The 13,516-nt window shown below is 61.2% G+C and overlaps 1 protein-coding gene across 5 annotated transcripts in view; it reads right to left on the bottom strand.

Moving 5' to 3' along the window:
• Positions 1-7,158: 7,158 nt before the first annotated feature.
• CTIF (cap binding complex dependent translation initiation factor) overlaps positions 7,159-13,516 on the bottom strand; it is a 220,229-nt gene continuing 213,871 nt past the window's right edge. For 4 of the 5 annotated variants that reach the window (XM_036419735.2, XM_036419734.2, XM_045574966.1 and 1 more), the window contains 2 exons: positions 9,738-9,791; positions 7,159-8,102 (listed from right to left, as the gene is read on the bottom strand). In XM_036419735.2, the coding sequence (XP_036275628.1) occupies positions 7,887-8,102; positions 9,738-9,791 (270 nt within the window). In that variant the 3' untranslated portion in view covers positions 7,159-7,886. The remainder of the gene's footprint in view (positions 8,103-9,737; positions 9,792-13,516) is intronic. The other variant, XM_045574964.1, reaches the window with a different exon arrangement.

Here is a 13,516-nt window from a genome sequence, read left to right as displayed (position 1 = left end):
AGGAGACAAGGCCTCAGGTCCCCAAGCTGGTCATGGTGGAGGCAGAGCTCCAGGTCCTGACCCCAGGCCACCATGCCTACCAGCCCTCACAGCCCGGTGAGGCGTGTGCTCATCCACCACCAGGTTATCCAGCGCCATCACTGCCACGTGAGACCATGGGGGGCTGCCTGGATGCCAGGGACCCATAGGGCACTGAGGGATGGGCTTGAAGGACTTTTGAAAAGAGAGTAGAACTCTAAAGCATGTGATTGTTTTTCTAGAAAAAGACATTCTGGGTATCCCTCGGCTTCTCAGAGAGGTCTAGGGCCCCCAAAAGGTCATAAGATCTTGGGCATGGAGGTTGGTGCCTTGTCTGCCCCCCACCCCCCACATTTCTACCTCTTGCTCAGGAGGGGCTTCCTAAAGCCACCCACGGATTGTTGGGGTGACTGGAGAAATGGCCAGGACGGGAAGCTGAGCAGGTGGACAGAGCAGTGCCCATGGGCCTCCTCAAACCCCCCAGGGCTGGCGGGGGTCATTTGTGGAAGGACTGTGAATAATGGAGGTGCCTCCTTCTGCCAGGAAAGCTGTCCCACCGGCCCAGCAGCATATTTGAGCTCCTGGTTCTGAGGCACCCGCCCTGTGAGGCTGGGGGTGCGGCGGTGGGGGTGTGGGAATTCCCAGGCCCAGCTCACCACTTTGAAGTCTGTGGGAGGAGGAGGAGGAAGAGGAGGAGGAGGAAGAAAAGGAGGAGAAGGAGGAGGAGGAGGAGGGGAAGGAGAAAGAAGAGGAAGAGGAGGAGGAGGAGAATGATGATGATGGAGAGGGGGCAGGATTGAGTCACAGGCGTCTTCCTGGCTCAGGTTGGCCGGGCCTCCCCTGGCCTGGGGTCCAGAGGGCCTTCTGCTTGGATGGAACAGACGAGGAGCAAGAGCGTTTGGGCCTCTGTGGGAGCCTCAGGAGAGGGGTTTCGGACGAGGTCGATTCAGAGCCAGGCTCTGAGGAGGACTTGGGTGCACGACCACACGGCAGCTCCTGGCTTTGTGTGGATGACAGGGAGCTGCCTGCTCCCAGCGCCCCCCCACCCCCCACCGCTATGATCACAGGGGTAAACAGTAAAGACTGAAACGATGAATACTGACAGGAGGGCAGTAATAACTGTCTTTTACGTCCAGCTGGCCGGGTGAGGGCTGTAAATCTCACTCGGAGACAGAATGGATGCAGCCAGGAGCCTGACCCAACTCCGGGCTCCGGGCTGGTAAGTGGGCGCGCTGCTGGGGCTCCCGAGGCTGCTCTGCAAAGAGCCAGGCCCTCAGCGGGAGCCCAGCCTGGCCCAGCCCAGCTCTGCTCAGCCCGGCCTGCGCTGCCTGTGCCCGCTCTGGCTCCTTCTCCTCGGCTGTGAAGCCGCGGCTCCAGGGTGCTCTGACCTGAAACCCCCCCCCCCTCCCCGCCACCATCTTTTCAGGGCCCCCAGGCTCCTGTCCCTGCAGGAGGAGGCGGCCTCTGCTGGCCTTGGATGAGGCTGGGAGTCCTGCGGATGAGGGTCCTGCCAAGGCCCCTGCCCAGCCAGTGACAGGAAGGCAGCGGCGCACGGCACAGGGAGCAATTTTACTGGAAAGATGAAAGGAAATGGCATCTTTAATAATTCACCGCGCTGGTTTGCAGGGAGGCAGGTTGGCGGGCTCGGGGCCGCTGGGCGATCCCAGCCTCTGTTCCTGGAAGCCCGCTGGCTCCGGAGCCCGCCCGTCCGCCCGAGAGACCCGGCCTCCAGTTCCTCCGGCCCAGGACAGCGGGGCCGCTGGAGTCTAGACCGGGGTGAGAGGTTAAAACCAGCCATCCCGGGAACCCGCTAAATTGATATCTCCAGCAAGAAGGGAGTCGAGATGATCGATACGGCAGCCCAGGGAAGCGACCCAGCCCGGGCCCCAGTGTGGTGCAGCGGCTGCAGAAACCCAGAGCTGAGGTCTGCACACCGCGGGGGACTCCAGCCAGCAGCCGGCCTCTGCCTGCTCCAGCCCCGAAAGCTGGGGCCACCAGTGCTTCCCTCCCCGGGACCATCCTGGGCTCCTAGGAACCTTCAGTGCCGGATGAGAGAAAAGGGACAGAAGCCAGAGGCGCTGGCCCAGGACATGGGTGGAAGGTGCCAAAGACAAAAGTAGCAAAAGAATCATTGATTCTGGAGCCCAGCGTGCTGGGTTCACTCCCAGCCCAGGTCCTCCGGGGAGCGGGGGTGGGGTGGGGGGGTGGGGTGGGTGGGAGGGGAGCTCCCGCGAATGGGCGACAACCTGGAGGCAGAGCCTTGCTCCCGGAGAGAGCTTTGCAGTGAGGCTGTCAGTGGTGGCAGGCCTGTCCCCGAGGCCTGGAGGGCCCTGGCTGATTAATGGAAGGATTAAAGCTCTGCTGGTGGGTCAGCTTCCGTGTAAACTAGATTGGGGAGAGTGTGCAGCACAAAGGAGGTCAAACCAGGGAGCTGCGGGAATCTGGGGGGCGCAGGCAGAGACGCTATGGATGAGCAAAGACAACTTAATCCTAGAGAGGGCACTTGAAGAATAAACATACTCATCCTTCTTTTAGAGATGGGGAAACTGAGGCCTGAAGGAGAAATGCCTCCACAGACACCCAGCTGAGAGTGGGATCAGGATTCGGTTTCGCACCTGCTGACGCCCTTGGTGCTGCCTTTTCCAGGAGCCCAGCAGCCTCTGCTTCTCCTTCTGCACCCTCGGGGGGTGGGGGGCTAGGGGGCAGGGCTGGGTCGCCTGGAGGCATGGTGCCCAAGCTGGAGGGGGGGGGGGGGGCGAGAGACTCGTCCTGGCTCATGGATTTTGGGTCACCTCAGCCCTCAGGCTCAGACCTCCAGGAAAACAAGGCTAAGACCCACTCCTCAGCCTCGTAGGCCATCTGGGGGTGAGGTGGTGGTGGGGTCACATGATCTAACAGGACTTTCACTCTAGGTCGGCAGAACCTTCCTTCCCGGGGATGCACCTCTTTTGGAAGTCATCGAGAGACAGAAAGTCAGCAAAAACGGTCCCGGAGTAGGTGGAATGGCTGCTGCAGGCGTCCTCCGAGCCGTAGAGCTGATGCTCTTTGCTTATGAACATGCCCGGGGCCCTCACGCAGGGCCTACCGGCTCCCAGGGGACGCTCCGCTCTGACCTGCTGACGGCAGGGAGAAGAGCTTCGTGATAAGAGAGGGGCAGACAGCCTGTAAGAGGCACAGGCAGTAATTAGACAGCAAAGGGGACCGGATCCACCTCGGTAACCCCCGGGGGGAACCCAGAATTACAGTCCCACCTGCTCCTGTGTGGTCCAAACGAGCGAGTCATCAGGAACGGGGGAGCAGCTGGGCCCGAGAACTCGGGGTGCGTAGGAAGGAGCCCTGGCAGGAAGATTTCTATCACAAAATGCTCAAAAAGATTCTTCTGTTAAAGGAGGTAAGTTACAGCTGCAGAATACGAATGCCTGGAGAACAGCACCCCATGACGCTGCTGGGGCCGGAGCCTGGGAGGGGGAAGGCTGGGCTTGTGTGAAAATCAGAACCTGGAGTTTAGATCCTGGTCAGTCCCCTCCCCCACGGGGGCGTCTCCCAGTTTGAATGTCAGCAATCTGGTTTGCTGCCTCTTTAACTGCATCACTCACCAGTTTTCTTGCCAGGCTTTTGGGGGTAGAGGGGACCCTGTTAGAATGCTGTCTCTGTGCCCCCCCCCCCCCCCCCCCCCCGCTTCCTTCTAGGGGTGTGACCTGGGGCAAATTAGCCCCTCGGTCTCTGAAATGGAGATGGTGCCCTCAGGTGCGCTGAGATGCTGGGGAGCGCTCAGCTGGGGGCCCGGTGTAACATAGCCCCTAAGTATTAGTTACCATGGTGACCTTGCCACTTGCTGCTGACTTTCAGAAACCCCTAGTCCCCAGTCTTCGTCTTAAAAAGACCCACTGCCAAATGCACGGGGACATTCCAAGGAAGGGAGCTGTTGGGGGTGGGCTGGTTAAAGAGGCAGCAAACCAGATTGCTGACATTCAAGCCGTTTTCTGCAGGACTGGCCGCCTCCTGCCCCCCGAGGCAGGCCACAGTTCCCGGGGTGAGGCCACAGTTCCTGGTGGGGTCTCCTCCCCCATGCTCTCCGAGGTCTCTCCTCACAGTCCTCCCCATTCTCCAGCCCCGCCCCTGCTCCCCGAGGAGGCCAGACGGTGGGTGGGGAACCTTCTCCTGAGCTCACCGCCTGGGTGGAGGCAACACCAGCCGAGGCACAGAGGCCTTTGGGAGAGATTTCCTTTGCTCAACTCACAGAGGACACAAACTCAGGGCGTTGTTGTTGTTTGGTGTCTTTTATTTTTTAAACCCACTCGTAGTTTGGGTTCAGCTGGAAAGCAGGACACACCGAGGGAGGGGAGGTGCTGCGTGAGCAGGACCCGCTGCAGCTTTGGCCAAAGCCCAGGCCCTGCTCCGGGGCGGCAGGTCGCACTGGCCGGGCTCCCGCGGGCCCACTGTCCTCGGTGGAGAGAGCCGGCTCCTCTCTGGCCTGCACCTCCCAGGCCCCGCCAGGGGCTGCCCAGCAGCTGGGAGTCAGGCCTCCCTGGGCCACGGGAGCCTGCCATCCAAGGAGCCCAGGCTGGTTTCTGAGGCCACAGAAGGCCGAGGCTTGGCGTCGGGGCGGCCTCCAAGGAGCTGCTACTCCGGCGGCCTGCCCGTCGGGGCCAGCCCCCTGCATCTGCCGAGGGCGCGATCAGTGGTACATTTCCCACACCCCCTCCCCATGCCCCCAGAGAAAAATAAAATAAGGATAAAATAAAGATTAGAATAAATACCGATTCGGCCAACGTTTACATTTACACGGACAGACAGGACGATCCCAAACCCTGCAGGTTTACAGACGGTTCAGGAAGGACGCACAGACGGAACTGGTTTGGAGGAGCCCTCCCTCCTCACCGAGGACGGTGGGCCTCCGTGCCCAGGGGGTGAGGAGCCTTCCCCTGGGCAGCGGTCCCAGAGCTCAGGCCAAGGCCGCGGCAGGCGGGCTGGCTGCCCTAGAAGGGAGCCACAGCGGCCTCGCCTTGACGGCAGGGAGAGACAGACAGAACCAACACCGGGGGCCAGCCTCGGCTTCTGCAGCGCCGGGAAAGCCACAGGCTGGGGGGTGAACCACGCCAGCCCTAGAAATGCCATATCCGGTTTGGCCCCTTCAAACACATTCAGAGGTCAACCTGTACATGGCCTTCCTCACTCAGCAGAGGGGGGTGGGGAGGGGCCTGGCCCAGAAAGGGGGGGGGGGGTGTTTCTGGGGGTGCCCACGTGGGCCTCCCCCCCGCCCCCCCCGTTCCCATCTGAATGGTCTCTCATGGAAATCTGCTTCAGAGTCTGAGATTTTAGCCTTTAATGTTATTTCCTTTAAAAAAAATGATTTTTTTTTTTTAACGTTTTCCTTCCACATTGAAACAAGGAGCAGTGACCTGTTTTTGAAAAACAGCTGAAGTTGTTTTCTGGATTGGCCAGGAAGTGCTTTCGAGCAACAGGATAAACTAGGCAAACCACGTCTGGAGCCACCGTGACACGACAGGTAATTAAAAATATATTTATATGTGTGTACATTTTCATAGCTCACTTCACACTGGGGCCCTGACAGGCAGGGCGGGGGTGGCCCTCAGGCAGGACCCTGGGAGGGCGGGAGGAGGGCGCGAGGCCCGCAGTGCCCAGGGTGCCACCTGTCCCGGCTCTCGCCGGAACGCCAGGGCCTGCGTATCTGGGGCCCTGCGTGAAGCTTGCTCTCTGAGCTGGGGTGGAGGTGGGGGGCCCCACTCTCCTGCCTTCTAGACTTGCATCCCCACTCCTAGGCCTCTCCCTTCCTCCTGTTTTATTCTCGGCAGATGCACCCACACGCAAACCCATGTGCACGCACACGTCTGCACACCCCCGCCCCCCCCCACACACACTTGCACATACACTTAAAGGAAGCAAGACCCATTTCAGCACAGGTGTGTCTCTGAGGCCTGGCAGGATCCTCCAGATCCTGACTTCCCCCGTGTCGCGTCCTCTCTGAGCCTGACCTCAGCCCAGTTCTTCCCTCGAGGCCTCCTGGGGGCCTCTGGCGTCCCTGCCCAGGATGGGCCGAAGGTGCGGGCTGAGGCGGACAGGCGGGAGGAGGAGTGGGGGGGAGCTTGGGAAGCAGAAGGCCAAGGCCGAGCCATGAGGGTGCGGGCTTCTTGACAGAGGCACCTGGCCTGCTCCAGGTGAGCCTCTGCCCCCTCAGGCGCTTTCTGGGGGCCTGGCAGGAGCGCCCATCCCGGCTGGAAGGCAGGGTGCAGCGGGTGGGAAAGCCAGCAAGTACTGGGGAACCTGCCCCCGTCACCCCCTCCCGGCTTGCCTGCTTCCCCAGACGCGTGGTGGGCAAGGGGGAGCATCCTCCAGCCCTCACCTCATGCCAGCCTGACTAGACCGGGCAGCCAGGCCGCCTCCAGGGACCCGGCGTGACTGGCCTCGGTGAAGGAGTCAATAAGGAAGCTGCTGGCTGAGGGCACTTTCTGGGGCTCATCACAGTGTGAGCTCTGGACCCTGGAGGGGTGTGTGTGTAGGGGGGGGGGGGGAAGCTATGCAGGCGCCAGCGACAACAGCTCAGAGCCCGACCCCCGTCTCCCTCAGGACCCAGGACCCAACTCCTGCAGGAACCCTGCCTTGCTCGCAGCCTGGCACCCCTGCCCCGTCGCCTGACCGTCCTGCTCGTGACTCAGTGAGCAGCCCATGGGCGGCAGTGCCCAAGCCTCGTGGGCACGGGGACCTGGGCTGTGGGAGGGCTGGGTCCTGGGTCCTGCCTGGGATGCGGTGAGGGCAGTCACACAGGCCATGTAGTTAAACTCTGAGCCCCCCGCCCCTCGACACACACCCGGAGGTTGGGCCAGGACCTGTGTGTGGGGCAGGAGACATCCCCGGGCGTTTTGGTTTTGTTTGCCGGCCTGTGCACCCCAGCGTGAGGCGTCAGTCCTTTGAGAGCAGCGGGAATAGAACTGAGGTGCCCAGGTTCCACCGGCTCCTCCCTCTCCCCCCCAACGGCCAGACGTTTCCAATCATCCCAACTGGCAGCTGGCAGGCTGTCTGTGGCCAGGAGCCTGCAGCCACAGGGGGTGGGTGTGATGTCCCCCTAATCAGGGGTCCTCATCGAGGCTCTTTCATGGAGAGAGGAGACTTCAAAGCAGCTGACTTTTGAAAAATGTAACACAATGAAACAAAAGAGTGCAAGTGGAGCCACAGTCCCCAGCTCCCGCCTGCTCCCAGCCCAGGCCCGAGGCGTGGGGTCTGGAAGGAGGCCTTGGAAGCGGGAGTGGGGGGCGGAGCGCCAAAGGCTGGGAGAGAAGGGATGCCTCTGTCCCCGGCTCAACCGTGCGGACAAAGGCCGGCCGTGACGGGCGGCTGGTGGGGACCGTGCCTGCCTTTGTCCTCCCGGACATCTGCTACACGTCGCCTGCTGCCAGTTGGCGACGGCGGCTGACAGCATGCGGGAACAATGCTCGCCGCTCCGACCCACTTTCCAGCCTCCGAGGTCCTTTCGGACCCACGCGGCGCCCTGGTGTGCTGGCTGCCGCCGGAGGAGGCGTCAGGGGATGCAGCCCCTGCACAAAGGCCCGCGGGCTCCTCGCTGAGAGGGGCGGGAGGGAGGGGGGAGGGCTGGGCCACCGTGAAAAAGCGACATGCTCCCCTGACTGTGCGGCCGCTGCATGCTGGGGCTGGGGCTCGGAAGTGGGGGGCGGGGGCGCGCGCATCCTGGGCTTCGGTCCCTTCCCGCCAGGCTCCAGACGGGCCTCCGGCGCTGCCCGCCGTCCCCCGTTTGTTCCTTTCTCCGGGGCCACCCCTGTCCGCCTGCCTGTCCATCTGGCCTGCGCACCGGGGCCCAGCTGCCCGCGGGCCGCCCGCCAGGCCGCCGGCTGTCACGCTGTCAGTTTCTGGATGGTTCGGTTGTAGTACTGCGTGATGGGGGGCGTGAGGGGGTTCCAGCTGTTGGCGTGGAGCTCGATGACCTCCAGGAGCAGCGACCGGGTCAGCATCGACTCCGAGGGGCACAGCATCTTGTCCCGGGCGCTGGCCAGGAGCTCGGTCATCATCTCAGGCAGCTGGTCCTCCAGCAGCCGGCCCGTGCTTTGCAGCTGTGGGCAGAGAAGGGGGGCGGTCAGGACAGGACGCGGGCCCGGCAGTGGCCCCGGCCCGCCGTGGGTGGTGGGTGAGCTGGGGCAGGGACAAGAACTACAATAGCTTGGTTATCTCAGGAAGGTGCAGGCCGGGCCTCGGGGACACAGGGAGGGTGGCGTGTGGACACAGCCAACTGCGGGACCCCACACTGAACCGCCGATCTGTTGGCAGAAGGAAGAGGGACTGGAATACCGCCTGCGGCCCAGGGCCGAGAAGAGCCCTCACCAGGAGCACGACACGTTCCCCTTTCACCCCCGAGCTCTCCTCCTGCAGGAAGCCTTCCCTGACTGCCGCCCGCACCCTCGCCGGCTGTGACCCGCTCCCTTCACTGGTCCCCGGGCCGCCCCGGGTTAATTTTCACTTGCTGGGCTGTCTCTCTGGAAACGAGCTGAGTCACTGTTACCTGTGTGTGTCCATGTGGAACCCGAGAGCAGGATGTCTCCTATTTGCCTCCTCCTTCCGCTGCCCCCGCCCCACCTCCCCACCCGCAGCGCTGACCTCTGCCCGCACCAGCGACATGAGGGAAGAGGAACACGCCTGGGCAGAAGGCCAGCCAGAGGGCCCCCTCCAGAGAGAGGCCCCCAATGACCTAGAGGGAACCTCAACCTTCTGAGCCGTGCACCCCACGGCCAGCAGCCCCTGCTGGTTCTCTCCATATAACCGCAGCTGCCCGCCACCTCTGCCCCACCCCCAGCCTCCTCCCACCCAGTGTGCAAGCCTCTGCCTTCTTCACAGAAACTTTCTGAGCCTCGTGGGCCCACCCTGACCTCTCTTGTGAGGCATACCCTGTATCCACATTTATTCTACCCACTGCCCACCCAGCGGTGTGTGTGTGTGTGTGTGTGTGTGTGTGTGTGAGAGAGAGAGAGAGAGAGAGAGAGAGAGAGAGAGAGAGAGATCTAGCCTCGCCACACCAGAAGCTGTCTGAGGGCAGGGGACCTGCCTTCTCCTTTTCCCCACTCTCCCTGTAGTCATCAGCTAGAGCCCGACAATGAACGGGGTGACTGTCCCGACACCTAAGGCTGTGCTCCGGGCTCCTGCACTCCAGCCTCCAAGTTTCTTGGGAGCAGCCTTGGCAGCGGGCAGAGCACCTGAGGGTGAGCTCACCCAGCCTGGCGCCTCCCGGTGGCGGGATGGACGCCCCCCCCCCCCCCCACGTGCTCCCCTCTGAGTGGCTCTGGGCTGTCTCCCGAGGGCAAAGGTCTGTCCCCGTGAGGAGGCCAGAGCCCGGGGTCTGCAGACAGATCCTAGAGGGAGAGTTTCCACGAGCCGGGGCCACACCTTGGGGACGGGCCTGGCACCCCCCCGAGGGCTGTTCTGCGACTCGGGGATGCAAGCCTCAGGCGCCTTCCCCAGACTCCTCAGCACCAAGGCCCAGGGTGATAGCGGGGACAGGGGTCACTTGGGTGGTGTGCCTGGTGGGAGGAGAGGGCGGCCTTGGGGGCGGGGGGAGGGACACTGCCAGCCTCGAGGGACCCTCTCCGTGGCCAGCAGTTCTCCGCCCCTCCGGCCCTCGGTGGGCAGGCTCCCCGTGAACATGCACATTCCACCCGGGAAGCCGCTCCCCCGCAGCCCGCATGCACGCTGCTTACCTCCATGGAGCAGCACAGCACGGCGTCTTCCTTCACGTCCTGGGACTGCAGGAGCTGCGGGGGGAGACCACCTCAGTGCTGTGCTGCCGAAGCCAGCACCGGGGACCATGGCTCAGGGCTGTCTCCAGTCCCCTGCAGCCGGGCCCCCTCCCAGCCCGGGGCAGCCAGAGTGGGCATCTCCAAGGGTCAGAGGGCACCAGGAGACCAGGCCTTCTTGGGTGGGAGCTGAGCCCCTGGAGGACTGCTGTGGACACAGCCTGGCGCCCCGGACAGCTCAGAGGCCACGGCAAAGCAAGGCACAGGTGGGCTTGAAGAGGCAGCAAGGATGCCGGGATCACTGGCGGTTACAACTGGTCAGTGAAAATCCTCAGCGAGATGAAATTAGCTTCAAGACTTTCCGATTGGTGAGCAGGGGCTCGGCCGTGGTCTTGGGTGCTCCTGGGCCCCGGCTACGGGAGGACTTCCGCCAAACCACAGCCCCATTGGCTTCCTTAAGGCTGGAGCCCCTTCCTGGCCAAGGCCACGGCCGGCAGCCCAGCACCGGACCTGGCCACGCCCCCACCCAGGCTTCCCTCCACTGCCTCGTCTCTTCTCTCAGTCTCTCTCTCCTGCTTTTCTGATTGATGTAGAATTCAGATAACGCCAGATTCACCATTTTTAAGCATGCAGCCCTGTGACCCAGCATATCCATCACGTTCTGCAGCCATCCTCCCTAAGTCTACAATCTCTTCGTCGCCCCCAAAGGAAACCCGTGCCCATTAGCAGTTAGTCCCCATGACCCCCATCCCCTGGCAACCGCTAAGCTCCTTGGCCTCTATGGATCTGCCTTTTGTGGACAAGTCAGGGAAACAGGGTCACCCTACGAGAGAGCAGTCTTCTGTGGACGGCTTCCACTTAACGAGACGCTGTGGAGGCTCATCTGCGCGGGGGGACCCTGGAGGACATGGTGTCCGTGAAACAGGCCGGTCACAGAAGAACCAGGACCGCAGGGTCCCCCCGCCAGGAGGGGTCACGTTCACGGAGGCAGTAAGGGGGCTGGCGGGAGGAGTACCGGGAGTTGCTGTGTGATGGACACAGGGGCTCAGGTTGGGGGTGACGGGTGGGGGTGATGACTGCCTAACAAGGCCCCTGAACGGTACGCGTCAGAACGACTAACACAATCCATCCTACGGTGTGTGTATTTTACCGTGACAAAAAAGTGTGTTAAGAAGGTGGTGGCAGGCGCAGGCACTGGCGGGGGGGGGGGGGGGGGGGGGGGGGGGAGCAGGCCGCCCTGTTCTCTGCCATCACTCTGGGGAAGGAAAGCCGTCCATCCAATGGGGAAGGCAGGGCTGCCTGCCCTGGGGGTTGCGGACCCTTGGGTGGGGGTGGGGGGGAGGAGCAGCCTGCTTGTCAAAGTCTCAGGCACAGAGAGGGGTGTGGGCGGGCTGGGGCAGGCCAGCCACCCTCGCCCTCGAACAGCGAAATGTGTTTCTTGGACGAGAATCCAAGGCAATTGTGCGAGCCCACACAGTGTTTGTTCGGAAGCTAATGCATTCCTGCCCTATTGTCTCTGCTGGAGTCTTGTTGTGGGCACACCCATCACATCCTCCCTCGGGGAGAGGCCGAGGTGCTTGGAGTCAGGCTGTGGGAGGCCCGACAGCAACTGGGGAGAAAGGCGGCCTGGTTTGAGCATCCCAGCGTCCCCGACCGAAGGTCCACAGGGCATGGGCATGCTGCCCAAGGCATGCCCAGGATGGAACCGGGCTGGTTACTTGGGATGCCACCCCGTGGAGAGGGAGAGAGGGTGCTGACGGAAGGACCCACGGGGCTGCCTTCGTGTGTGGGAGGTAAGGGAGCGCTGGAGACAACCGCTTCTTCTCTTAGCAGTGAGGAGTGCTGAGCTGGGGCAGGTGGGCGAGCCCACCCTGACCACGCAGCTCGCCAGCAGCAAGACTTCAGCCTTTAGAACCAGCCGGAGCAGCCTACCACAGCACAGTCAAAGCGAGGCCTGCTACCTCCCAAGGGGGGCTGGGGGCAGCAACAAAGGAGCAAAAGTGAGGAGATTTCAGAGCACATGTCATTGGCCGGTTTCTGGGGAACAACCCAGAGTTCGGATTGGCTGGCCCAGTCTGCAAAGGGCCAAGGCCGAGGCAGGAGGAGCTGAGAGTGAGGAAGAAGTCACAGGGAAGAGGAGAGAGAAGGAAGGCACAGGAGTGGGAGGGGGAGGGGGAGGACTGCACTGGCCCAGGAGGCCAGAGCCACAGGCAGCATGGCTGATGGAGAGAGAGGGGAGGGAGGATAATGCGCAGAGGCAAAGGAGATGGCAGACGCATGGCACGCGGTTTGGTGAGAAGGGGCTGGGGTGGGAGCTGCACAGGACCACCTGCCTCTCAGGAGCGCCCTCACGTAAGAGCCGGGCCCCTCCCCCGTTCCCCTGCTGGACCTAGATGGGCGCCTGCAGCTAAATCTAGGGGAACCGAACCGATACCGGGTTTGAGTTGGCAGGAAGAGGGCGCAGAGGGCCGGAGAGGCAGGGAGCTGAGCTGGAAGAGGCGGCAGGCTCGGTGTCAGCAGACCCAGAGTGTGCGGCAGGCTCGGAGTCAGCAGACCCAGATCCGCTGCTCACTGACAGGAGCCTTGGCATGCCACATAGTCACCCCGCACCTCAGCCTCCTCGCCTGAAAATGGGGATAATACCTGCCTGGAACTGTTTTGAGAATCTACCGAGATAATGCATGTGGAAGAGCTTTGAAGAGTACAAAGCTTGATTCGCATACAAGGTGTGATTACTGTTATTAAATGAGTATCTTCGTAAGCACGGATCTTCCCCGAAGGTCTTGCCACGCTTTGTACACACCAACCCGCGCAGCCCCGTGCCTCGTGCAGAGACAGGGAAGGCCCCAGGCACTGCTATCTCTACTCAATCACGTGGCGAGTGCGAGCTCAGCAGTTAAGTGTCTTGAACAAGCCAGACAGACAGCAAGTCTGAGGAGATCTAAAAGGTGCACAGAAGGCCTGGGTCAGCATCCTCTTTCTTGGAGAATTGTTTTCATTTCTCCCTCATTAGCTAATCCCCATGTTCCTGGCTGGAGCTCATAAGTCTTAATTTTGTTGACTAGTGACAATAATCAACCTGGGTCTTCACAAAAGTGAACTGATTTTTTTAAACTATTTTGTGTCTGCACTGGCCACTATCTCTCTATCCATTCACCTATTTATCCACCTACCCATCTGTACACCCACTTACTCACCAAGTTATTCATCCACCTTTTCACCTACCCATGCATCCATTTGTCCACCAATGCATCCACTTATCTGTCCATCCTTCTGTCTACCCACACATCATATATCCAACCTTCCATTCCCCATCCATTCTTTACAAAACACACATTTTATTTATTGATTTATTAGAGAGAGAGAAAGAGGAGAGAGATCGATTTGTTGTTCTACTTATTTACGCATTCACTGTTGATCCTTGTATGTGCCCTGACTGGGGATCAAACCTGCAACTTCGGTGTATCAGGACAATGCTCTAACCAATGAGATACCCAGCTAGGGCTCATCATCCATTCTTTCATCCATCTAGCTATCCACCCATCTATCCATTCACATACTTCATCCATCCATCCATCCATTCATCCATCCATCGATCCATCCTTCCCACATTTACGAAACACCTACTATGTGCTAAATACTGTATAAGTACAGGGATTAAAAGACTACAAGACTTGAAACTTATAGTCTAGTAGGGGGAAATCAAGAGAGTGTGCTAGGCATGTGGCGTTGGAACACAGGAG

Source organism: Pipistrellus kuhlii, unplaced genomic scaffold, assembly GCF_014108245.1.
Source record: "Pipistrellus kuhlii isolate mPipKuh1 unplaced genomic scaffold, mPipKuh1.p scaffold_m20_p_6, whole genome shotgun sequence".
NCBI lineage: Eukaryota > Metazoa > Chordata > Mammalia > Chiroptera > Vespertilionidae > Pipistrellus > Pipistrellus kuhlii.
Note: the sequence above shows the minus strand (reverse complement) of the source record. Positions and strands in the feature narration are given on the sequence as shown.